General features: G+C 39.5%; 2 protein-coding genes and 1 pseudogene across 18 annotated transcripts in view; 1 reads left to right on the top strand and 2 right to left on the bottom strand.

Annotated features, from left to right (window-relative positions):
• Positions 1-686, bottom strand: part of BEND6 (BEN domain containing 6) — a 43,476-nt gene extending 42,790 nt beyond the window's left edge. The window contains exon 1 of the mRNA XM_074333132.2: positions 549-686. The gene's annotated coding sequence lies outside the window, so the exon portion shown is untranslated. The remainder of the gene's footprint in view (positions 1-548) is intronic.
• A 728-nt stretch (positions 687-1,414) lies between these two features.
• DST (dystonin) overlaps positions 1,415-24,650 on the top strand; it is a 428,859-nt gene continuing 405,623 nt past the window's right edge. For 12 of the 17 annotated variants that reach the window (XM_019734620.3, XM_019734625.3, XM_019734626.3 and 9 more), the window contains exons 1-2: positions 1,415-1,595; positions 2,192-2,253. In XM_019734620.3, the coding sequence (XP_019590179.3) occupies positions 1,415-1,595; positions 2,192-2,253 (243 nt within the window). The remainder of the gene's footprint in view (positions 1,596-2,191; positions 2,254-24,650) is intronic. The other 5 variants (XM_019734623.3, XM_074333118.2, XM_088795638.1 and 2 more) reach the window with 1 other exon arrangement.
• On the bottom strand, positions 13,805-14,758 carry LOC109448904 (nucleophosmin pseudogene; annotated as a pseudogene).

Raw genomic sequence — 24,650 nt, forward strand, 5'->3', positions numbered from 1 at the left:
CCATACCTTCTGCGTTGGCATTGCCCCAGCGACCACTGTAAAATCTCCCGGTCATGAACTACAATATACTTTTTGCTGGTTAAGAAGAAATGGGAGGGGGTAAGAGGGAGAGAAGAGGGATTGTGTGCATTTTAAGTGTGCCAGATCATTATTTGTTCACACTAGCTAAAAATTTTTCTTCTTAAAATATTTACCAGCCAATCCCCAACTTCCTTCATCTGTCAGTTCTCTACATCTGAAATTGCCTCTCCCTTCAAATGCACTAAATGAGTCAGGTTTTACGGTAAACGCATGGATATAAGAGAAATTGGCACTTTCGATCAATTTCTCCTCTGCGAAATTTCTCCCCTGCGAAATAGCACCAAGTTTAGGGGTGGGAACAGTTCACGTCTGCAGACCGGAGCGTTCTATTGGGGAGCGCTCCCAGTTTAGAGCGGCTTGGAGACGTGTGGGCCTCCCCTTCCTGGAGGACCCCAATTCCCAGGGAAGGCCCTTCCCAGTGTTCACGCTTCAGCGTGCGAGGTACCCCCCTGCAAGCAATAGCTCACCCGGCTGCATCTTCCAAAGCCCCAACCTCCGGGCGGGGAGCGGGAGGTGGGAAGTTGGGGGTAGCACCGCTTGGAGGCTCCCTCAGCGCCTTTTTCCCCTTGGCTCCTTGGCGCCCCCTGACGCCGGGCTCCCCAGCAATTCGGCCAGGGGAAGCTGGATAGGTGGAAGCCCCAAGCGTGGGGGAGCCGAGGCACCTGGTCCGTGAATCCGAGGACAGCACTGACTGGCGGATGGCCCCGCGGGAGGGCGCTGGGCGCTCAAGCCCGAGCGCAGCCCGCGGCCGCCGCAGCCGCAGCCGCCGCAGCCATGTCCGCGCGCCCGCGTTGCCGCAGCCCGGCCGTGATGTCATCAGCCGAGCCCCCGCCGCGGCGCCCCATACCCGCCCCCCGTGGGCTGCCGCGGCCGCAGCCCAGGCGCCGAGTCCCCGCCCCGACCCACGTGCGCCCGTCTTCGGGATGCCGAGGCCGGCTGCGGCCGCAAGACGATGCACAGGGCCCGGGTGGCCGCGGCAGCAGCGCTGCTCCTCCCCGCCGGCCGCCTCCCCGGCTGGGTTGCGCCCGGGGGCTGCGCACGGACGGGGGCGGGGGTGCCTGGGGAGGGAGGGGAGAGGCTCCCCACCGCAAAGTCCCTGCCTCGTCGTCGTCTGCTGAGTCATGGCAAGCGCTCCCCGCAGCCCTGGATCGCTCGCATAGCGAGGCTGGCGCGCGGTGCGCAGCCATTGGGCTGGGCGCGGGGCCGCGTGCGCCGGGCATGACGCGTTGAGCCGCGCTCGCCCGTGCCCGCCGCTTCGGCTTGCGCCCAGCGCGGGTGCTTGCACCGCCGCACTCCAGCCCCGCCACCCTGCTGCCTCCGCCTAGCCCGCACCATGATCGCCGCGGCTTTCCTGGTCTTATTGAGACCCTACAGCATCCAATGTGCCCTCTTCCTCTTGTTGCTTCTGCTGGGCACCATCGCCACCATCGTCTTCTTCTGCTGCTGGCATCGCAAGCTCCAGAAAGGGAGGCATCCGATGAAATCGGTCTTTTCGGGTCGTTCAAGGAGCCGAGGTAAGACACGCTGCGACAGGTTTCTTCGGGCTGGGAGGAACATTTAAGTCTATTTGAAGAGTGAAGCGCGGCTCGCTCCCTTCTGCGCTGCTGCCACTATCTCCATCATTGCCCACTCCCCAAGCTGAGTACGCTTATGTATTTGACGTCCCTCGCTCCTAACCCCCTTCCTCCAGTCTCCCGGCTTGGGATAAACACAGCGATGCGGGGAGCTGGGAGGAGAGGAACGGACGCAAATTCTTACTGTCAGTTGGTTAAAGCCCTTAAGGGTAATCCGAGCGGTGTCCGGGGCTGCGGCAGCCTTCCTTCACTCACCCATCCCTGTAGCTCAGGGGTAAGAAAGTAAGGCATGGAGAGTTTGGGGCTCCCGAACTCCCCTAGAACTTTCCCTGAAACTTCTCCTGGAGAAATCACCTAGAGACCGATGACCTAGTAACCTCCCCGCCCTACAGGATGTCCCCACTGAATTCGAGGCATCTGGAATGTGTCTTCCCGACCCTTGTCCACCCCCCACCCCCCTAGGTTAAGTCCTCAGTAACTCGGCAGATGAATAACAGGGAATTAAATGAAGTTTCGTTTTTCTCTTTTCTCTCCAGATGCTGTTATGAGATCTCACCACTTTCGTTCTGAGGTAATTTATTTAGCGCGCACGCTCAAGGTCAGAAGAAGTTCTCTTTCCTGAGTACCAGTATTAATCATATGCGTATTAAGAAAACTGTAGGGAATTGAATGGCGAGCATGCTGCCCACACCCGAACTAGTGCCCAGCAGTTTTAGCAAATTTCTTGTGTAGTGGAGCCGCTGTAAAAGAGGCGGGGGTGGGGGGGGGGGAACAGCCTCTAAAAGCACTACAGACCTTAGAAAACTAAGCCCTGGGGTGGATCTCAGCTTCGCTTACAATCTGTAATTTGCTGATGGAAGCTTTCTGGGTGCTGAATGGAGTTGTTCAGTTGAATATCCAAAGGCAGAGAGGAGCTTTTAGGAAGTTAGAACAGAGCAGTTTGCATTTCATTGATCCAATATGCATTTCATTTTAGACTTTCGAGTTTACATTTCTATCACTCATAAAGCTCTTCACGTTTTTATTACGGCCATCTGATGATTTTTGCAAAGTGATGGTGTTATTGATCTGGCTTTATCTGATTATGTGTGCTAGCCTCTATTCTCAAAAGGTGGACCATCCTTCCACGAGCAGGTGGGGCGGTGCAGAGATAGGGTGGGATTGCTGTATGACCAGCTCCACTGAAGATAGAACAAAACAAAACACGACAAAAACATAATTTTTCCCCGACCCGCATTTCTTTCCAGGCCAACCCCACTTAACGTGAAATAATTTTGAGAGCGTTTCACACAGCCAGGCTTGGAGGTTACTGGTCCAATGCTTGTTGTGGTTTACCCATCTTAGCTGCCTTCACAGTTAGATACCCTCCATTTACTTGACATATACCTGAGAAGTTATTTCACATTTCATTTCACATTGATCAAATGTTTTATTGCACCCTAGATGTTTTATTGGGCTCTGGCTGCTTGAAAGCTTTAACTGCATTATTATAACATTATTACAATGTGGCACACAGAGTAATTCTACTGTATGTATCCCTGGAGGGTGAGAATTCTGAGCTCAATTTAGGATACTTAAGAGAATAAATTAACCAGTCAGGTAAGCAGAGGTTCCGTTCCAGGCTTTACACTAACTAGCTGTTTGGTGCTGGGAAATGCTTAACTTCTCAGTACCTCAGTTTCCCTTTCTGTATAATAGGACCAATAGGTCCTGGGAGGGTTGTAAGGGGAGGTTTATTGCAGGTTTCTAAGTAATTATGTAAAAAAAAATTAAAAATGTGTAAAAATAAAAGATGTGTGTGCAAATTTTAGTCTTTATTAAATTGATTCAAGTTAATGGGAAACAACATAAACTGTGTCTAGTGTGAAGCAACACTTTTTGAATATATAATTAATTTAATAAAATAACCCATATAGATGTGACAAAAAATAAGTAATGGTCAGGGTGCAAACATCAATATTTCGATTTTTAAATTCGAAATATTCTTAACTGAGAGATTTCTCAGTTAAGGATTTCGATTTTTAAAAAGAGATTACCAGTTCCATACACGTAAATGATAGAACCAGAATAATAATCTTGTTACGGATTACTTTATTTGCCGTCAGGTATTTTAGCTAAAGCACAAACAGAAAAAATGACATAGAACTATGTTTTGTTTAATTATCTCTCAGTTAAGATTTTGTCCTGAGCTTGCATTTGGTTAGGAAAGCTGGGAGCAGTTGTGTAAGGCCTTAACGCATTTCACAAGATTCCTGGTACAGTTTGACATTTGTTTGTACTTCACATTTGCCTCATCTGCTAGACTGTGAGCTCCTTGAGGGCAAGGACCGTATCTTGTTTAGGGATAGTGGGTTCCCCACTGCACAGTATAGTGGGTTCTTCATAAATATTTACTGAATGAATGAAAAATTCTTTGGTGGGTGACAGTTCCCATAACCGGGCAAATAGAAGTCAGAGTTGGGCAGAAAAGAAAACTGTGCATTCTCAGAATTGAGCATTAGCTGAATCTCAAGTCTTATTTTAACTCTCTAGGCTTTTAAAAATTGCCCTGAAATATGTATTAAAAATGTAAGTCACTGGTTAGAACAAAATGGATTTGGTTAGATTTTTTTTTTCCGTCAGAAAATCAAATGTAAAATTAATTTGTTGGTGGGCTACCCGTGTTCCTTTTTGTACCAAGTTCCTTGGATAAACTACTCAAAGAATATGAATTTATAAGTGAAACACCTGTCTTACATGAGAATGTCATAAAACATTTCATTGTTTTATGTTTACCACAAATAAAACATTTTCCCTTCAGGATAACATCATAGGGAATTGTTTTTCTATTCGCTTTCTATCGAAATGCCATTTCCTGCAGGATTTTCTCCTTGAGGAATATCTCTGAAATTTTTGGATTCTAGCATATTAAAAGAATTAGAATTTGAGTAGCATAATGGATTATTCTTGTTGTTGCTTTTTATTAATAGCTGCTGCAGGATAATTATCAAAGAAAATGTTTTCATTTTCTGACAAGTCATTATCTTATTGAACGAAGTTAATGTTTTCCTGTTCTTCATTCCAGTCTCAGAAAGTAGATAATTCACCTTCAGCATTTCCATAGTGGTGAAATGAGGAAAATGACTTTAGGATCCGCTGACTCACTTTGAAATCTGAAAGAGTTTTGGAAAAGCCCTTGAACACAAGAAGTTCCGTTAGGACTTTGCTGCTTTACTTGGCAGAGGCTATTGCTTTTGCTACCCACACGCCCAGCATGGAGTCCAGTTGGACAGGAAATTTCAGGATGTTCCTATCTAGGTAGAGAAATACTTCTCCAGGGAGGAAAACCATGGCCTCAGGACCCGGTTTGCTTTGGGGAAGTTTTGTAGCCGGGAAGAAAGCCACATTTCTCTCATCTGAGGAGCTCCAGCTTTTTCTCTTCACTATGTATATAATAGATACATTTCTCCAACTCAGTTTCTTCCTCCTGAAGCTACAAATAATGTAGATGTTTATGAGATGTTTTGGAGCCGTAACCACTACAAACCCTTTTTATTTTCACTTACTTGCAAACTTGTCTTTACTAGCTTTTTAATCGTCCTCTAAATTTTAATAATTAGCATATAAGAATGTGAAATTATTAATCCATCCAGCAAGAGCTGAACAGTAATAACCCCAATTCACTGACAGATAAAAGGGCCCAATTAAATAAAGAGACTTATGTGTTCTGTGTATGCAGATAAAGAACTTGTATGGTTTTTTTGTTTGTTTGTTGGGTTTTTTTTGGGTCCTAAACAGCTAATTGAAGTGAAGTGATTTCACACTGATGTAGGACAGGACACAGTGTAGAAACCAAGTGTTCATTCCGAGTGTCTAAAAAGTGTACTTTTCCTGAGGATTTATAATGTTTTATACTGTGACTTTATGTAGTGTTTAACTGTTACCCTAGATTCCTGTGGTGAAAATCAGGCAGTGACAATCCTGATTTTAAGGAAATTTCAGAAAGTGATATGGGTAATTGAGGTACCATTAGGTTACAAGAAAGAGTCTTGGGAGTACTTCAGTAGACTGAAGACAATTATAATGCCCTTTGAGAATACCCAGAGTGAACAGTGGTAAGTGATCCCTATTCATCAGCTCAGTGGAATAAGGGAAGCCTTGTTTGGTAAAAGGAGGGGGGAAAGTGTGTTTTATGTCTATCAGGATTTGAGCAAATATCCTCACTTCCCGTTTTAGGTAAAGGAACCAAAAGAGTTAACTCAAGTTAAGCAGTTCCTGAAGAGTCACATAGCAAGATAAGGACTGAGTAAGACAAGAACTCTCTGGCTACATTTTGTCTGCCCTGTGATATTTAACTGTGTCACTCACAGCTCAGAGAATAATATGCCTAAATTCTCAATGAAAGAAGCTAGGTTGAGTGAATTTTTAGCGGACGTTTGTTATAAAATGGAATAGACAAAACTTTCAGGTTTTTCCAGTGATAATCTGTTATCCTAGATGAAAGTATGGTCAATATAAACCCTCTTGGCCTCATTATATTCCCAGGGTGTCCCTGTAACAAACGGTGGAAGAATGGTCAGTAAAATAACCACATTTCACAGCTTCTTATTAAATTTGCATCTTTCATTCAGAATTACTCAGTTTAATAGATTAAATGATAGTTTTATTACTTAACTATCTTTTACAATTAGGTTATCTTTATAAGTAAATGCTTTGCATACAGTTCAATTCCAGGTCTAAATTAATGTGTACTCATGAAAGCAGTTTTAATTTGAACTCTACACATGATTTGGTGTTCATTTAGCTTCACCTAATTATTTTAAAAATAAACACATTTATTTTTTCATTATGCATGAAGTATGATGTTAGCTACTAGAGCTAACAAAGGGTCTGAGGTATAGCCCTTGCCTTTGACGATTAGTTCTAGGTCACTCCCAATATCAGTGCTGAAATTTTATAGTTACTGGTTTCTTCTGTTACTGTAAACTGAACTGCTGTGCTGTTTCCAACTGTAAATCACAAGTGTGCTGAGAGCATTAGAGGCTGAGGTGTACAAGTACAGCCAATACATTTGTAAAAAAATTTACTCTATTCACAGAAGTTTATTACACCAGAGTCACCACTACCATATAATTCACCCTTACTTTAGCTGCATGGCAACAAAACAGAATGTTGGGGGAAAAAAGGAAGAGAGAGAAAAAAACAAAACACCACTTTTTTCCCCCCCATGCATCAGAGCTAATTAAATGCAATCTAGATGAAAGTTGAACAAAAGCTTTTCCAGAGAAGTTTGAATCTTTGTCTAACCTTTAGGTTCAAGAATGACTCTTTTTGAGATTTGGATTACAAAATAGAACCAGGCTAACAATAACAAGTATTGATTTAATGAAAATAATACAGGAATGAGTTCAAAATCCAATTTTGGGTTCCAGCTCTGCTATTAACTAACTGTGATATTGGTCAAGTTTCTTAGTGTCTCCAAGACTTAACACTTGGTGTTCTCACTGGCAATCTGAAGATGACCTCTGAGGCCTCTTCCAGAAGTAACAGGCCATGTTTCTGCTATGTGCAAAGCATCATGCTAAAAAGGTATTATGTAAAACATGATTCCTGCTTTCTAGGAGCTTAATGTAGGCAAAGATAATATAATTAGCACCAAATAAGTACCAAATAACAAAATATATATAGGAAAGGGATGGTTGGAATAGTTCTGATTACTTCTATCTGGGGTGATCGGAGAAGCCTTCCAAAAGGAGGTAATATTTATGTTGAAGCATGTGATTGGGTAGTACCTGGCTAGACAAAGAGGAAATGAAAGCAAACCCCCAGGCCAGCAGAATGGCATGAAAATAGGCAAAGATTTAGGAAGGCGCATGCTTGTTTTCAAAGCTCAGAATACACTAATATGATTAGAATGAAGGATTCTTGAGATTGCATAAAGAAATATAGAACTGGAAACATAAGTGGGTAACTGCTACAATAAAAATAATGTTTGTATATTACTTGAGAGTTGACAAAAGCCTTTGACATATCATTGTTTTATTTGAATACCTTAGGAGGGCAACTGCTATGAGCCCTCAAGAGAAAAAATTGCCTTTTGATTTCTTTCTTAGCAACTATAGCAAAACAGCCTGATCACGCTATTTTCAGTGTGAAGGACAATGAAAAGTCGTGGCCTCTGCTATAAAGGGCCTGGGAAAATGACTCACTGTGGGTCTTTCTAGTCACTTGATTCTGCGCTTTTGTAAGGTACCATGTTTTTCAGGTCTAATGCACAAGCATCACTGGGTTATATTTTGACTGCAGACACCATATGTTCGGGGATTTGTGACAACCTGCCCGTGTGGTCAGGATAGCCATTACAAGTCCTCATGCAAAGTATAATAAATTTGCAGGTATTTCATTATGTACAAGGCCATTTTTTATCAGCTTAGAAATATATTACAGTTTTTTAAATTATTTGGAATGTGGGCATCTGCATTTAAACTTCTTCCTTGAAAATTTTCCTCTCCCATGATAATTACTCCCTCCTGAGATGTTCATGCCCTCCTGAAATCCTCAATCCTATTTGTTCATCCTTAGCCAGTGACTTTGTCTCTTAACTCACAGAGAACATCAGTGCCATCAAGTAATAACACCTCAAACTTCGTGTCCCTACAAACTAAGTGGCATCTTAAACTTCCCTCCCAGTCCAATGGAAAATTCATCTGTCCTGCATGCTAATATTTTATGCTTATGTTGCATATTTCTTTTTTTCCCATCTCTTGGGAGATGTTGGTCTATTAGTCCTTCCCTCCTCTTTTATCTTCTATTGCATGCTCTCTGCTGGCTCCTTTTCCTTGCATATAAACATCATATATGCTTCTGTTTGAAAACAACAATACAAACCTCTTTGTATCACCAGTTCTTCTCTTGTCAAGAGAAGTTTCCTGAAAAGTTTATTTGTCACCTCTCATTTATTCTTCCACTTAGTATAATCTGGCTTCTGCCGCTACTACTTAAAATCACTCACATTAAGGTCACCGGTGATTTCCAAATTGCTAAATCAAATACAAGTACTTCAGTCTTTAACTGAACCAACCTATCTTATATTTGACACTGTTGGCCACTGCTTGCTTGAAATTCGTCCAGTTTTCTGGACGATACTCTCTTAATTCCCCCCCCCCTTTTCTGGCCATGGCTCTCTCTGTTGAGAGATCTTCACTGGATCTTCTTCCTACTTGTATGTTGAAATTCTCAAGATACTGCCTTGGGCCTAATATATATTTTTTAACAATTTTATTGAGGTATAATTCTCATACTATACACTTCACCCATTTAAAGTGTGCAACTCCGTGGTTTTTAGTGTGTTCACAAAGTTGTGCAACCATCACATAATTTAATTTTAGAACACTTTAATTACCCCCAAAAGAAACCCCATACCCATATCAGTCACTCCCCACTCCCCTCCCACCCCTACCCCACAACTCTAAGCAACCGCTAATCTACTTTTTGTCTTAATAGATTTGCTGGGTCTCATTTTTGCTCACACTATTCAAACTTTACTTGTGGGATCATATCATACTTACTGTTTTAGGTTACCCTGTATAATGGTTACTCTGAAATCTGTATCTCAAATTCAGACTTTATTATGACCTCCAGATACAGAGAGCCAACTGGTTTTTCCTCATTTTCTCATGATGTACCATGAGAAACTAAATGTTGAACTCATCAACCCCTCACCATATTTGCCCCTGTTTTGGAGAATGGTACTAGCTCCCACCCTGCTGCAGTTGCTCAAACGAGAAATCTAAAAGATATGATAGACAACTTCCTTATCCACCCTGCCCTATCTGTCTTCTCTTTTAAATATCTCTGGGGTCTGCCTTCTTTACTATCCCCATTGAGGTTATTTTGGCTCAGGCCCCACAATAAAACTCCAGACAAGTTTCCTTGCTTCCCCATCCCCAATCCATATTCACTAATATAATAAAGATCATTCTAAAATAGAAATTGACTATTAAAACTTGTATCAGTCATGGAGACATTTAGATTCAAGTAATTTCAACATAAAATGGGTTATTAATAAACAAGGATATATATTCTCTGATAGCAAGATGTTGCAGGCTTTGCTTGTGTCACTGCTAGGTAGTGTATTTGGGATGATAACCCTTGTCTTTCCCTCATGGTGGCAGGATGGCTGGCACAGCTCCAGATATGCCCAAATTCAGGAAAGGAAAGAGGGGTAACAGCAGAGCCAACCAAGGAAGGATATTCATCGGGAAATAAGAATCTTTGCCAGAAGCCTTTCCAGTTAGATTCTTCTTACAATGATAGGTCAGAACTGTATCACAAGGCCATCTCTCACACCAAGGGAAGCTTGGGATACGAACTGTTATTTTTCCTAGCTCCTGCAGTAGAGGTAGGCAAGGAAGAAGGATTGGGTAAACCGTATTGCTCTCCTACTTAAAATCTCTCAGTGGTTTCCTACTTCCTTCAAGGTAACGGAGTTCAACCTTCTTACTACAACATCGGAGGGATCTCTATGCTGATGCCCTTGTGATAGTTCTACGCTAACCATTTGTCCACACTGCTTGTAATTCTTCAAATGGACCGTGACCTTTTAGGATTATTGTTTTTGTCCATCACATCTCCAACTGAGAAAGCTTCTCTTTCTCTTCCTTTCCTCTCTTTGCCCACCCGCCTCCAACAAGAACACAAAAAATACTTCGGCACAAAAGGCTAACTCCTGCTCTTCCTTCAAAACTCCGTTTGAAGTTCCTAGAGGGTCGTCCCTTCCAGGAAACTTTCTTAACTCCCTCCTCATAATCATAATTGAGTTTTTTGTTTGTCTTTCCTACAACATTGTATCTTGAAAGTAGTCTAAATCTCTAGTTTTTAGCTCAGTGTCTGGAACAGAGTGAAGCGCAGTAAATGTTTGCTAAATGAATGAATATTTGACATTTTCTATAAGTTAGTTTAATTCTCAATTCTCATGGATTCTGTAACTGTCCAAATATTTCTGTATCCCTCTTTTACTTAAAGGGAAAGAGACAGATGCTTCTCATTTTCTAAATTTCAGACATATAGTTATGCCTTAGTTAACATCCTGTGTTTACTTTGAAAATACACAGATTCAGGCACTTGTAAAAATGAGTTGAAAATATTCTCTGACATTTTTATTCACTATTGAAGAGATTTTAATACTTTGATGTAAGAGTTTTGAACAAAAGTTTTAATATTTAATGGTTTCATTTCAATTTGTAATTTGAAAAATCAATACAAGTATATTCTGAATTATCTTGTAACCAATTTACCTTATCACCAGTATTGTCACCCAATTCCAGTGCTTGAATTTATGTTTATAATCACATTGGTGCCAAGTGGTATTTCTTTAACTGTCATGATCGTAAAATAAAAGATCAGGGGCAATTTTAATGTGCAATTTTTGCATTCATGTCTGGTGAGGGCCAAATGATGTGTTTGATAATCTTTGTTCAATTAGGTTTGAGAAATATTGCAGTGAATTTGAATAAAGAGCATTAGAAATGCCAGCTATCAATATAAATAGAAAATACTATTTCATTCCTCTTAATTAAAAAAATGCATATAATTATTTAAAGTACAAATTATAACATTGTCTTGTGGAATTTATAATGTATATAGAGGGTGCCAAAAATATATATATATATACACATTTTAAGAAAGGAAAAATCTGTATTAAAGTTATGCTGATGGTAACCACTTTGAGCACTTCTTGTAATTGCAGAAGTCAAATGTGACTTGTATTCATCTTTTGTTATCAGTATATATTGAGTATTATTAATACAATTTTAAAACAGTTTTTTCCTTTCTTAAAATGTGTATACATTTTTTTTGGCACCCTCTGTATATAGATATTTGACAACTATTGTGTAGAAAAGTATAGGGGAATAAATAAACTCCCTATATGCCTGCAAAATTTCTACATTTTAGATGAAGTAGTATATTAACTCTAAGTAGAATGAAAAGTTAAGGATGCCTATTTTCATTCCCAGAGCAACCAATACAAATAACACATAATAGCTAAATTCAAATTAAATTCTAAAAAATATCCAAATATTCCAAAGAAGGAAGGAGTAAAGGAACAAAGGAACAAAACAGTTGTGCATATTCCATGTCTTAGAACTGCTCTAACTCCCAGGTCTTGGTGAGTTTCTTCCTTTCCTCATCAGGACCTTCAGTCTTCAATGTTCCTTAGGTTTCAGCCTGTTGATACTTTCTGACTTAACTCCACTTGCCTTTCTGCTAAGTGTAGACCCTTAACAACTGTATGAGAAGTTTTCACTGTTATACTCGCTTTACTCACACAGTTCGTCTGTTACAGGGACTTTGACAATTCCCAGACCTGACTAAAACTCATTGACTCCTTTTCTGTTCTTGTGCCTAGGAGGCTTATCCTTAAATCCCAGACATTTAGTTTGTTGTGTTATGCAGCAGTCATATCTGTTCCTTTTTAGTGTATCAGTGAGCTTCTGCTTTGCAAACAAACCACTTACAACATTAACCATTTAGCTCACAACTCTGGGGACTGGCAATTTGGGCTGTGCCCCGATGGGCAGTTGTTCTGGTCTGAGTCAGGCTTGGCTCATCACAGCTTTGGTCAGCTTCTGGCTGACTCATAGTTTTCCTGTCCTTGGTCTTTCCTCTTCAGTAAGCCAACCCATGTTGGTTCACATGTGGTTAGACTTCAGTTCCCACAGCAGCAAGGGTGGAAGGGCGTGAGGCCTCCAGAGGTCTAGGCTCTGAACTCTTATAGTACCTCTGCTCACACAATGGTGTTGCCAAAGCAAGTCTCAGAGACTGGGGGAAGTAGCGTCCTGATGGGAGGAATTACATAGTATTGTGGGCACTTTTGCAATCTGTCATAATTTTTGTCTCAAGTTTGCTGCTGTCTACTGTCCTCAGAGAACTTATTTTAAACTTTTTCTGTTGTTTTCCCTGGACAGTCTTTGCCAATACCTTGGTTTTCATATATATGGAAATTACTTTCACCTGAAATTTCTACACCTGATTTAATTTTTGAACAATTTTGTGAGGTCTAATTTCCAGTTTTAGAGTAGTTCCCATCACCCCAGATTGATTTCTCATATTTGTTTGCAGTCAATCCTTGTTCCTACCCTTTACCCCCTCAAAACCACTAATCGATTTTTAGTATGTGTAGATTTGCCTTTTCTGGACATTGCCTATAAGTGGAATCATAAAATATGTAGTCTTTTGCATCTGGCTTCTGTTATGTGGGTTAATGTTTTGAGGTTCATCCATGTTGTAACGTGTCGTGTTATAGCATGTATCAGTATTTTGTTCATTTTTATTGCTGGATAGTATTCCATTCTATGAGTACACTGCACTTTGGTCTTCCATTCACCAGTTAATGGACACTGGCTTTCACTTGATCTTAGCCAAAAGGCCGAGAAGCGATAGGACACTGGCTTTCTACTCCAATTTTTAGCTCTTATAAGTAATGCTGCTATGAATATTTGCTTAAAATCATTATGAGGAGATATGGTTTCATTTATCTTGGGCAGATATCCAGAGTGGAACTGCAGCTTGCATTGTAAGTTTACGTTTAATTTTTAAAGAAATTGTCAAAACTGTTTTCCAGAGTGGCTATCAATTTAACATTCTCACCGGCAATATATGAGAATTCTAGTTTCTCCTCATCCTCGGCAATACGTGTCTATCTTTTTGATTATAGCTATTCTAGTGGGTCTGAAGTGGTATCTCTGTAGTTTTAATTTGCATTTCCCTAATGACTAATGATTCTGAGAATTTTTTCATGTGCTTTTTAGCAGTTCATAGATTTTTTTTTGGTGAAGTGTTCAAATCTTTGCCCATTTTTATTTTAGTTTAATTTTATATTTTTACTTTATTAAAATACTGAGTTTATTTCACATGTATATTTTTGTCTCCCCACCATTTCCATTTGTCTGACCACCATTACTACTATGTCCTATCATAACATTCTATACATACCAAGGAAAGGTTGGGGTCCCATCTTTAAAAGCTAAACAGGCATTTGGACAACAATGGAACCTAGACAACATTTATCAGATACAGTAGGAAAAGTTCTCACTCTGTATTATAAATAGGACAACCAGATATCAATTGTTACAGAAATGAAATAAGATGGAAAATTTTAACAGTTTAAATTATTTTCTTAAAGAGACTTCTTCTACTGCCAGAGATTTTGAGAGCCTCCTGGAGAGTCATCTGGAGCAATTCTTCACATAATTGATGATCTTGGCTTCCCCTTTGGGAAGATAACCATCTTTTTCTATACTTGTTTGCATTTTTGTTTTAATGTCTTTTATAGAAACAGGTCATTTCTGCGTTTTAGGAATGTTTTTCTGTTACTGAAAGATTCCTGACCTTTTGATCTTGGTGTTGATGGTTTTGAGTCTTTCATTCTTGTTTGATTGTGGTGCATTTTTGGCTGGAGTAGCTCACATCGATTTTTTTATTGGAGCTTTTTCTTTAGCTTCCTCCTTTTCGAAATCATCATCTTTATCTTCTTCATCATCATCTTCAGCAGCAGCAAGTTTTGCTATTTTTCTGTGGAAACTTGTGACCAGTTCCAGAGGCAGATTACTTTCTGGAATACTTACGAGTTTCACATCCCTCTTCTCTTCATCTTCTGACTCTGCATCTTTTTCCACAGCTGCTAAGTGCTGTCCATTAATACACACAGGCCCTGAACCATACACAACCGTAAGACCATAGATGTTATTTCAAAGCCCCCAAGGGAAACCATTGGCTTTACAGACATTTTCAAAGTTTCCAGTGTTACTTTAATTGGACCGCCTTCATAAGTCATTGCCTCTGGTTCAACAATGTGCAGTTTATCCATTGCACCAGCCCCTTAACTGACCGTTCTTAACTGCTGCTCATTTTCATCCTTGTGCACCTCAAAGTGATCATTTTTGTTGGCCTTTAATTCACAACCAAAAAGTTAGGTTTGGGGTCTCAGTGAGCTCAAGTCCACGTATACTGACTCTTCCATGGGGTGGTGGCACGCTTAGGTGGGAGAGAAGGCAGATGGAGATAAACAACTACTGTTCCAGAGAACAGCTGCGCAGGACAGAACACTCACACCAGGGCTAATCATTTGGTACTGCATCTTCTTAATGAGTTGTAAGAGTTTTTTTTGTTTTGCTTTTTTAAATATATATTCTGGAAACAAGTCCTTTAACAGACATGTGATTTACAAAGGTTTTCTTATAATGTTTGTCTTTTCATTTACATAATTGTATCTTGTTAAGTGCAAAAGTTTTAAATTTTTATTAAGTTCAGTTTTCCTTTATATTTTCCTTTTTAGATTGCATTTTTTGGTGTCAGATCCAAGAACTCATTGCCTCATCCAAAGTCATGAAAATTTTCCGTGTTTTTTCTAGAAATTTTATAGTTCTGGTTCTTACATTTAGTCTGTGACTCATTTTGAGTTTTTCTCTATTTTCTGAGTTTGTGAATTATTGGTATTAATTCTGTTAAATATTTGATAGAGTTCATCAGTGAAGTCATTTGAGGCTGATGTTTTCTTTGTGGGAATATTTTAAGTTATCAATTTAAAAGTTAAGTATCCAATTTCTTTATTTTTTATATGCCTATTCAGATTTTCTCCTTCTTCTTGAGTCAGTTTGGTAATTTGTATTTTTCTAGGTATTTGTTCATTTCATCTAAATTATCTAATTTGTTGGCCTAATAGTATTCCCATTTACTCCTTTTAATTTCTGTATGGTTGGTAGGACTTTCAGATTCCTTTTTGTTTGTCTAGCTAGAAAGTTGGGGTTTTTGTTATCCTGTTCTGCTGCATACTTCTGTGACTATGTTTGTATCCAGGGTCAAGTGGTAGGAACAGAGAGCATGTAAAGTGATGGGAGTTTGCCCTAATCTCTTGGGATCAAAGAGGAAGGTTTTGGTTCCTTTTTACTGGGGCTTCTGATGTCATTGCCTGTGGGATTGCTTGAAGGCTGGGGCTTAAGAGAACTCAGACAAGAAAAAAATGGGGGATTCTGCACTCTGAGTCTTAAGCATTCCCTTTTTCACTCCTCAAGACGGAATAAGGGGGCTTCTGGAACTTTCTCTGTCTGAGCCTCAGTATCCAGCTCTGGGTTTCAGGCTACACTGCTGCGTTTCATTCATGTGGGGGATACGAGAGGTAAAAATGACAAACTTGCCACTGGTTTAGTGATACTTCAGATTCTGGCCTTTTTAAAAACTTGGTTAATTGCTACTATTTACTTTTCAGAATCCTCAAATGGCTGCTTAGTGCATTTTGTTCAGTTGTGTGGTTGTATTCAGTGGGAGACATTGTACTTTATTGTAATTTTATTATAACTAGAACCATGATCTGTTTTTAATTAGTCTATCCTTCACCCCCCCACCCCCCTTTAAGTCCATTGCTTTTCTCTTTTTACTTATTTACTGTTTGGAAAATCTTGTAGCATTTTGCCATCTATTAATAGTAAGATGATACTGATAGACATGTTATTGCTACACACAACTCATGCAATACTGAAGATTCCATTTATTTCATTATTATACAGAACTTTTAGGAATGTATCTCAATACATTTTCATTTGAAGAACTTTTTTTCTTTTCTTTTTGTCCAATCTCATAATTCACCAGATTTTCTGGGTTTTACTCCGGTTTCCGAAAACCAAATAGATTGAGATTACGGAACTATCTGCGGATTTTATGGAACATAATATACATTTAATCATACTTGATGTTATTTACAAAGAGTAGAACTCTCACATTAAGAAGCAGCCGATTAACAAGTTTTAAATAACTAACAGGCCAACTCTGGAGAATCATTAACAAACATTAAATAAGTAAATTCCTGCCGCTTCCCACTCTGCAGTGAGCTGCATGAAGGAGCCAGCAGGCATTTTCAAACATTTCAGACTGATCTAGGGTGTAAACTACCTCTTGTTTTGAAGGGTACTGTAGGGTATCCAAAAGGAATCACAAATGTGTTTGGTGAAATTTTCTAGCTTTTAAAAAGTGATGCAGTGTAAGAAAAATTTGCAGGACAAATTTAAATTTTTTTAAAAATTGAATAATGATGAGGTCTAATTCCTACTGTTCTGAAGTCTCCTTGCAGGTTCTTAACCTTTGGGGGGCATTCTGAGAATCTGATGAAAGCTATGGTCTACATCTCTAGAAAAGTTAAGATACATAGGATGTATACTTTTGCGTATATTTTAAGCGCCTGCAGGGGCCCTCTTACTGCTTGCTCATCTGTGGATAGATGTGGAGTGTAGGGCAGAGATAGACTCCAGTTTAGCATTCCTGCAGTAAGATGACCAGATATCTTTGTCTACAGATTGGGATCATTTTTGAAAATCTCTCCCAGGTGATTTGTCTTGGGTAAAGCCTTTGGGAGGGCAGGTTGAGCTTTAGTTCTTACCATGGTTCTGGTGTGAGACATAGATAACATTCTGTATATTACTTGTGATACTTGGAAGTACAGTAATTCACAAAGCCGTCCCCAGTCCACAGTCTACAACTGGAAATTCCAGCTCAGATCTTTTTCCTGCAACAGACAGTAGGAGGCTGATGTGCTCCAAGTTCATTTGTTTCACAGAGAAGAAGTGCATATTCAGGAATATATGGGGCTACAGAAACTTCCTGGGGAGGCGTTTTTCAGCCCCCCTGCCCTCCCACCCCACCATGCAGCTGTGGTAGAGTCTTGTGAGAAGCTGAATGGTATAGTGGAGAGGATCGTGACCAAGTGGAGTGGTAAGTCATTTAATATTCCCAAAGTTCACTTTTCCTTTTGGTAAACTAGAAATAGCAATACCGGTTGCATCTCTTTACAGGTCATTGTGAGAATCAGTGAAAATAACATATGTATGTGATCTTTAAAAATATATAAGCCTATTGAACTGAAAGATAAAGGGAGACATAGCATAATAGCTATGACAGAATGGAACCTTCATTCTTTCACCATGCATTTATTCATTAGTAAATACCTATAATCTAATATGCGCAGGGCATCTTTAATTTCCCTACGCTTTTAGTTGGGAAATATGGCTCTTTTATCGCTCCAATACTTTTTAGAATCTCTTCACCTTGTAAAGAAAAGAGAATAAAAGGAAGTTTAGTGATACAGAATGAGAAAGTCACATAATTTGTACGATTTAAGTTGGAAAAAATCAGTATAATGGGGTAGTTTGTATTAGCTCTTAAAATGATAGTCAAAGGGAGCTGGATGATTTAGGCTCTTCTGAAAATAGTGAGATCTCATCCTGCCCCACATCCTGTCCTGGAGATGACCTAATTATGGAGAAGTGATAATAGCTGCCATTTTCTGAGAACTTTCCTATCTTTACATATGTTCTATCTCATTTAATCATCACTCGCCCAAGGTCTCATGGCTCTCAGAGCTGAAATTTCAACCCTGGTCCTTTCACCTGCACAGTCCATGCTCCTAGCTACCTAGAAGCAGAAAAGGGGGGCTGAATTACAATGAGCTGAACTGGCATTTACCTTTTCTAAAGTTCACAGGGATCAGTGTTAATTTACATTCTTTAACCTTGAAAGCTCAGAATAACCTTTGAGCTTGCTTTTCAGGACTTAGAGATAGTGGTAATTGCCACCTGAAAGCAGGGTAGGGACTCAGATGGAATCAAGTTTTAGCTTTAAGAAATAAGGTTCTCTAAGCTCCACTTTTTTCATATTTGATATCCTTAAAGAAATGAATTTCCATTATTTAATCTATTTTCTGAGAGTACCATTTTCAAGCATTTTGGAATTTACATTTCCGACTTATTAGAAAATATGAAGCAATATGATTATTGTAACATGTAAATACACTGCATTTTCTTTGTTATTATTAGAAAGAGAAATGTGCTGGTGTTTTCCACAGATGTGGTGTGTCTTTTAGGCTGAATTCCTTCTCGGTCTGCTGTCTTTGCCTAAGCTCCAGTCTGCTGGTTACATTACCTACTGATGTGGCAGAACAGAAGAAACCAAAGGCTAAATTTTAAATAACATTCCTCATTGTTTAGATTCTCTTAAAATATTTAGAATACCTAGCTACATGTCTGAATCATATGCTGTACTGGGTGGGAGGTAAAATTGGGAAATTTTGGCTGACTAGTGCTAGTATATACAATTTCTCTAGAAACCTCAAGAAAATAATGGACTCAAGCATGCCATGAGCTATTCTCTGAGAAACTATGGCAACGGGTCTTTTAATTAAAGCTGAAGTAGTGTGTGTAGCTTAGAAAAACAGATACTGCCAACTGATAAGGAGAGTATACGGGAATAATCTAGAAACTAAAAAAAGATTTCTTTTTAGATATATTTGGTAGTTTTATTATCTATATTGTCAAAGAAACAGGAAACTTTTAATGAATATCAATATTTGGCTTTGGAATATAATATTTTTTAAAGAAAATGTAGTTTCCTAATTATTTTTTTTTAAGGTTAGTATTCAAATTAATTTATGTTTCCTGAGTACACATTACCTGACAGTTGGAAAGACCATCCTGGAGGCATCCTCAATTTCAGAGGGCAGCCATCTTGGGATAAACACAAAATGGGTGATCTTTCCATTTTGATAACGGAGACCATGCATATGCCCCAGTAAAACGCACTGGGGAAGGGGGCTGATGATCAACAAATTAGTAAACTGTTCCCCTCTTGAGCTGAACCATTTACAGCCAGTGTGCTAGAATTTATAAACTCAGAGCATGCCAAAAAATAATTTAAAAACCAAAAACCAAATGGAAAAGCAAGAGTTGCCATTTTTCTTAGATCAATAAATGTGTTATGCTAGCAACCCCAGTGATGGAGAGATTTTATCAACCCCTTTGCCTGGAAGAATTTGAGTTTATGCCTATTGTTTTACCATCCTGTTTGATTAGTGCATCCCTTCACACTTAAAAACATACCTGTTTGGAGGATAAATGGTAGGGGCAATAGCTGGAAAGATAAATAGCATCTAGCGACATAAAATGTAATAGTTCCAAATGTAAAGCTCATAAGCCAGAGACCATGTAGAAACTGGCTCTTACAATAATAGTCTGTTATCCAGTCTCCCTGGCTCTGGCTCCCAGGTCAGCTTTATTAAACTGTTGGCAGAGTTATCTGTCTATAATCAGATCTGACCTTCCATTCCTTTTGCTTAATGGCTTCCACTTGCTTACAGGATTAATACACCCTTTCTCAGTCTCAGATACAGCCTACCTCTTACGCATACATTACTCAAACAAGGCTGAGCTGTTCCTGTTCACTGTCCTTCTGTATTTTCACACTATTGCCAGTGCTGGAATTCCTCTACTCTTTGTGTGTGTGTGTGTGTGTGTGTGTGTGTGTGTGTGTGTGTGTGTGTAAAACTCCTACTCATACTTCAAAATGAGGATTAAACATCACCTATTTCTTCCCTTTGTCTCACCGTCCTCCCTTATTTCTCTCAAACATTCTCCCCTCTGGGACTGGATGAGAGCACCAGATGTGAGGATTTACACATCTGTCTTCTGAAGGCAGGTGCTGTGTAGTTTTTATCTTGTCTCCATAGCCTTGTGTGGTATTTGGTATGGAAAGAGTACTTACTCACTATTTGTTGAATATTTGATGTTGGTAAATATTTGATGAATGGATGAATGGGATAAAGTGGGTGAAATAATTGGAGTCACTAGGGCGTATCTGAGAAAACACAAAGTACCTGTAGTTGAAATTTGGTTCTGCTGTTTGCCCTTCTCCCCCTTTCTCTCACTCTGCTGCTCTCTTCTAGGTACCCACAGCTCTCATGCCCGATATTTGGCTTCGCAGAACACCTTCTGCAGGGTCTTGCCTAGGCTTGCCCTACCGCTAAGTACCCCTCAGCTTCTAAAATACCCTTTACATTTCTTCCCCAAACTTCTACCCTCCACTCCAATCAGAATGCCATTTCCATACTGAAGATATAATTAGAGGATAACCACTTCAACCTAATTCATTCTAGATTATAAAAGACTGACAGGGAGGCAACAGGAAGTGTCTGAAATTTGAATTCCACAATATAAGGGGTTGCTTGCCTGTTCAGATTTCTGACTGTGTACATAACCTTCCCTTTCATATGGTATACTAATGCCATCTCTAAAAAGGTTTTCATGCCAGGATTTTGGATTATGTCATTCTGTTATGACAAAGGAATATTTTGAGAGCTGCCTTCCTGTAACTAGCTTCAGCAACATTACTGTCTTTGTTCAATAGCATTCGTGTCATTATTTGAATATTTTATTGCTTTTATGTATCTTTTTTTTATATAAATGAATGAACATTGGAAAAATGACCGCTAATGCTGGTGATAAGGAAATTAGGTCTCATACAGCTAATGCACTATAGACAAAGATACAGAAAGAATTATCAGGTGAGGAAAAAGAGTCAATTCTTAGCCTTAAATGGATGCTCCCTGAATTTAAGCCCATCTATAAGTCTTTTATTATTTAGGGGGGGGGGGGAAAGCAAAAATAAGGAACATGTATTGAATTCTGGAACTCTGTTCTTGAAGATGGTATACAAAAGAGGACCTGTGACTAGTGACTTTTTTTAATCTCACATTTTAGTTTCTGAGCCTGAAACCTAAGTCTCTCATTTGAGTTCTGCACATTTCATTTCTTTTGTGTTTTCACTAAAACATGGGGCATGGCACACCTGTAAAAGGTAAGGAAGTTACGCCTGGGATTCCTTCAAGCTGCCCCCCTCCTCAATGTTATTAATTCTTGCTTTAAATCCTTCTAGCAGCTGAAATCTAGTTAGTACTTTTGCTGCAACTATTTTAGTAGATCCCAAGATCAGGGCCCTGTAAAACCAGGATATGGTATAGGCCCTTGGGCTGTGTACTGAGACCTACAAGGCGAGGACAGAGGCTCTGCAAACCACTACCAATTTCTTTACCTGTTTTTCTTAACCCGTCCAGGAATACCAAGGCCTGGAGGGCAGCTTACCCTGGGCCATTAGTTCTGAAGGGTTTGGTCTCATGAGAAGAATGATCCCAACCAACTGAGAGAGGCCATTTAGTTAGAAGCTTAAAAAAAATAAAATCAAGTTGAGTAAAACCTGCTCCTACCTTTGAAGAACTCTCTTTTTCAACTCGCAGTGATGTATGATCATATAAGAAATTTGTTATTCATTGAAGTTAGTATGGATGCTTCCTATCTTCTCTTCTTTGGCTATACCGGCATTTTCCTGAGAATTTCTGTGTCTTGTGTGTAGAATGAAAGGGTAAATTAGGTTTGTTATTATTATTATTATTATTATTCCCCCTCCCCCTCAGCTCTATACCCATTCTTAGTTTCTGGTGAATCCTTTCATTAATTATTTTTTCTATATACAAGGAAATAAAAATATTTTATTTTTCTGTTTTTTTAATATGGATAATAACATCCTGTATAAACTGTTTTGCACCTTGTTTTCATCACTTAGTGTTTCTTGGAGAGCTTTCCTTAGAGAGTGCTCCACTTTTTATTTATTTATTTTTTTAAAGATTTTATTGGGGAAGGGGAACAGGACTTTATTGGGGAACAGTGTGTACTTCCAGGCCTTTTTTTTTTGTCCAAGTCAAGTTGTTGTCCTTTCAATCTTAGTTGTGGAGGGTGCCATTCAACTTCAAGCTGTTGTCATTTCAGTCTTAGTTGTGGAGGGCGCAGCTCAGCTCCAGGTCCAGTTGCCATTTTCTAGTTGCAGGGGGCACAGCCCACCATCCCTTGGTGGGAGTCGAACCGGCAACCTTGTGGTTGACAGCCTGCACTCCAACCAACTGAGCTATCCGGGAGCTCAGCGGCAGCTCAGCTCAAGGTGCCATGTTCAATTTTATTTGCAGGGGACGCTGCCCACCATCCCTTGCAGGAGTCAAGGAATTGAACTGGCAACCTTGTGGTTGAAGAGCCTACACTCCAACCAACTGAGCCATTCAGGAGGCAGCTCAGCTCAAGGTGCCGTGTTCAATCTTAGTTGCAGGGGGCGGAGCCCACCATCCCTTGCGGGACTCGAGGAATTGAACTAGCAACCTTGTGGTTGAGAACCCACTGGCCCATGTGGGAATCGAACCAGCAGCCTTCGGAGTTAGGAGCATGGAGCTCTAACCGCCTGAGCCACCAGGCCGGCCCGAGAGTGCTCTACTTCTTATGGCTGCATAATATTCCATTGGATGCATGAATATAATTTAGTTAACCATCCCCCTATTAATAATATTTGGGAATTTTCTAATCTTTTATTACTATAAACAATGCTTAAATATAAGACCTTAGTCATTTCACATGTGTGCAAATATTATCTTTAGTATGAATTCTCAGAAGAAGTATGGGGTCAAACATGTATATGTTTCAGTTTTGATAAATGTTATCATATGGTCTTCCATAGAGGTCTATTTTAATTATTGAGGCTTCATAATATGTTGTAGTCCCCTCTATTGGGATGCTTTTTTGCTGGGCTATTCTTTTTTTTTTTTTATGAATATTAGAATTCTCAGAAAAAATTATTGAGACTATATTAAATGTGATTTTTGTTAAAGCAGAATTGAATCTTTATGATTTGGATTTCTATCTAATAGTTGATATTAGTTCTATGACTTTTAGTATTAGAACTTTTCTGTTAGTTCAAGTCTTCTTTTGTGGAAGAGTCTTTTTCTTGTAGTTTTTCCACATTTCTTGTTAAGGTTATTTCAAGTATTTTATCTTTTTAGTTGCTATTAACAGTGGTTCTTTTTTCCTACTGTATCTTTTTGTTAGTTTGTAGGTTGTATATATGCAAATTATTGGTTTTATTTTCTTAATCTTGTAATCTGCTAATTTACTTAATTATTTACTGTTTATAGTACTTTTCAGTGGAATCTCTTGGGTTTTGCAGGTATACAAACATATCATTTGTAACTGGTGATTATTGTTCATCCTCCTTTCCAACTTTTGCATTTCATATTTATTTCATTTGTATGTTTTGTTGGTTAGGGCATCCAGCAAAATGTTAAAAAATACTTATAAGAGTAGGTATTCTTTTCCTGTTCCTGACTTAACTGAGAATGTCTGTGGTGTTTCCCTGTTAAGCAAAAGCTGACTTTTGAGTTGAGATAAATACATTTTATTATGTTTCAGAAATATCCCACTGTGCTGGTCTCTCAGCTTCACCTCTCCCTTACATACTATGTATACTCTTTGGTGTTGGGACTGGGACTCTGTACACTGCATTTTCCAGATGCCTTTGACAGCCGATTCATGTTTGGGATCTGTCAATAGAGGGCGCTAGATGGAGCCTGGGAAGTGGGAGGAGGGAGAAGCACTTCCTGCCTCTTGCTGTTCCTGTCAGAGGTGCCCCATTGAACTATCTCACCTCAGCCTCCAGCTTTTCTCTGGCATACCAGAACCAGCCTCCTCATATGTACCAGCAGTAACCAAGCAGTGCCCCTTCAGAGGTATGATGCCCAGCTCAGAGGAACCTTCCTTCTCTGAGCTCCTGAGGAACTAACAGCCCCAGAGCAGTGTGCCCTTCTCACAGGTCTGAGCTCCAACTATGTGGGGCCTCTTCTTTGAGCTCTCCTTTTGTTCCCCTAGTTCTGTAGCTGCTTCCTGCATTTATTATCTCTAGTTACCTCAGTGTCTTCTTTTTGCTGTTCTAGTCTTCCAACAGTTGCTTCACCAATTCCCTTTATTAAATCCCCTCTGTAGAAATACCTGATGATATTTCTGTTTCCCTGAAAGGACCCAGTCTGATGACTCATTTATCCCTATTTTATTGAATGCTTTTTTAAAGGGTTGTTTTCTGAATTTTTTTCCCCCAGTGCTTTTTCTGTGCCAGTGGGAATGATTGTGTGGTTTTCATCTGTAGACCAAATGAAATACAATAATGGATTTTCTAATACTGGACTCTTCTTGAATTTCTGTAATAAATCTTCCTTTATCATATTGTATTCTTTTAATGGGTTGCTGATTCTTCTTCCTGATATTTTCATTAGGATTTTTGCATTAATATTTACACATGAGATTGATCTGAAGTTTTCTCTTTTGGGGTAAT

This window comes from Rhinolophus sinicus, chromosome 2, assembly GCF_057876585.1.
Source record: "Rhinolophus sinicus isolate RSI-liver-muscle chromosome 2, RSI-T2T, whole genome shotgun sequence".
Lineage (NCBI taxonomy): Eukaryota > Metazoa > Chordata > Mammalia > Chiroptera > Rhinolophidae > Rhinolophus > Rhinolophus sinicus.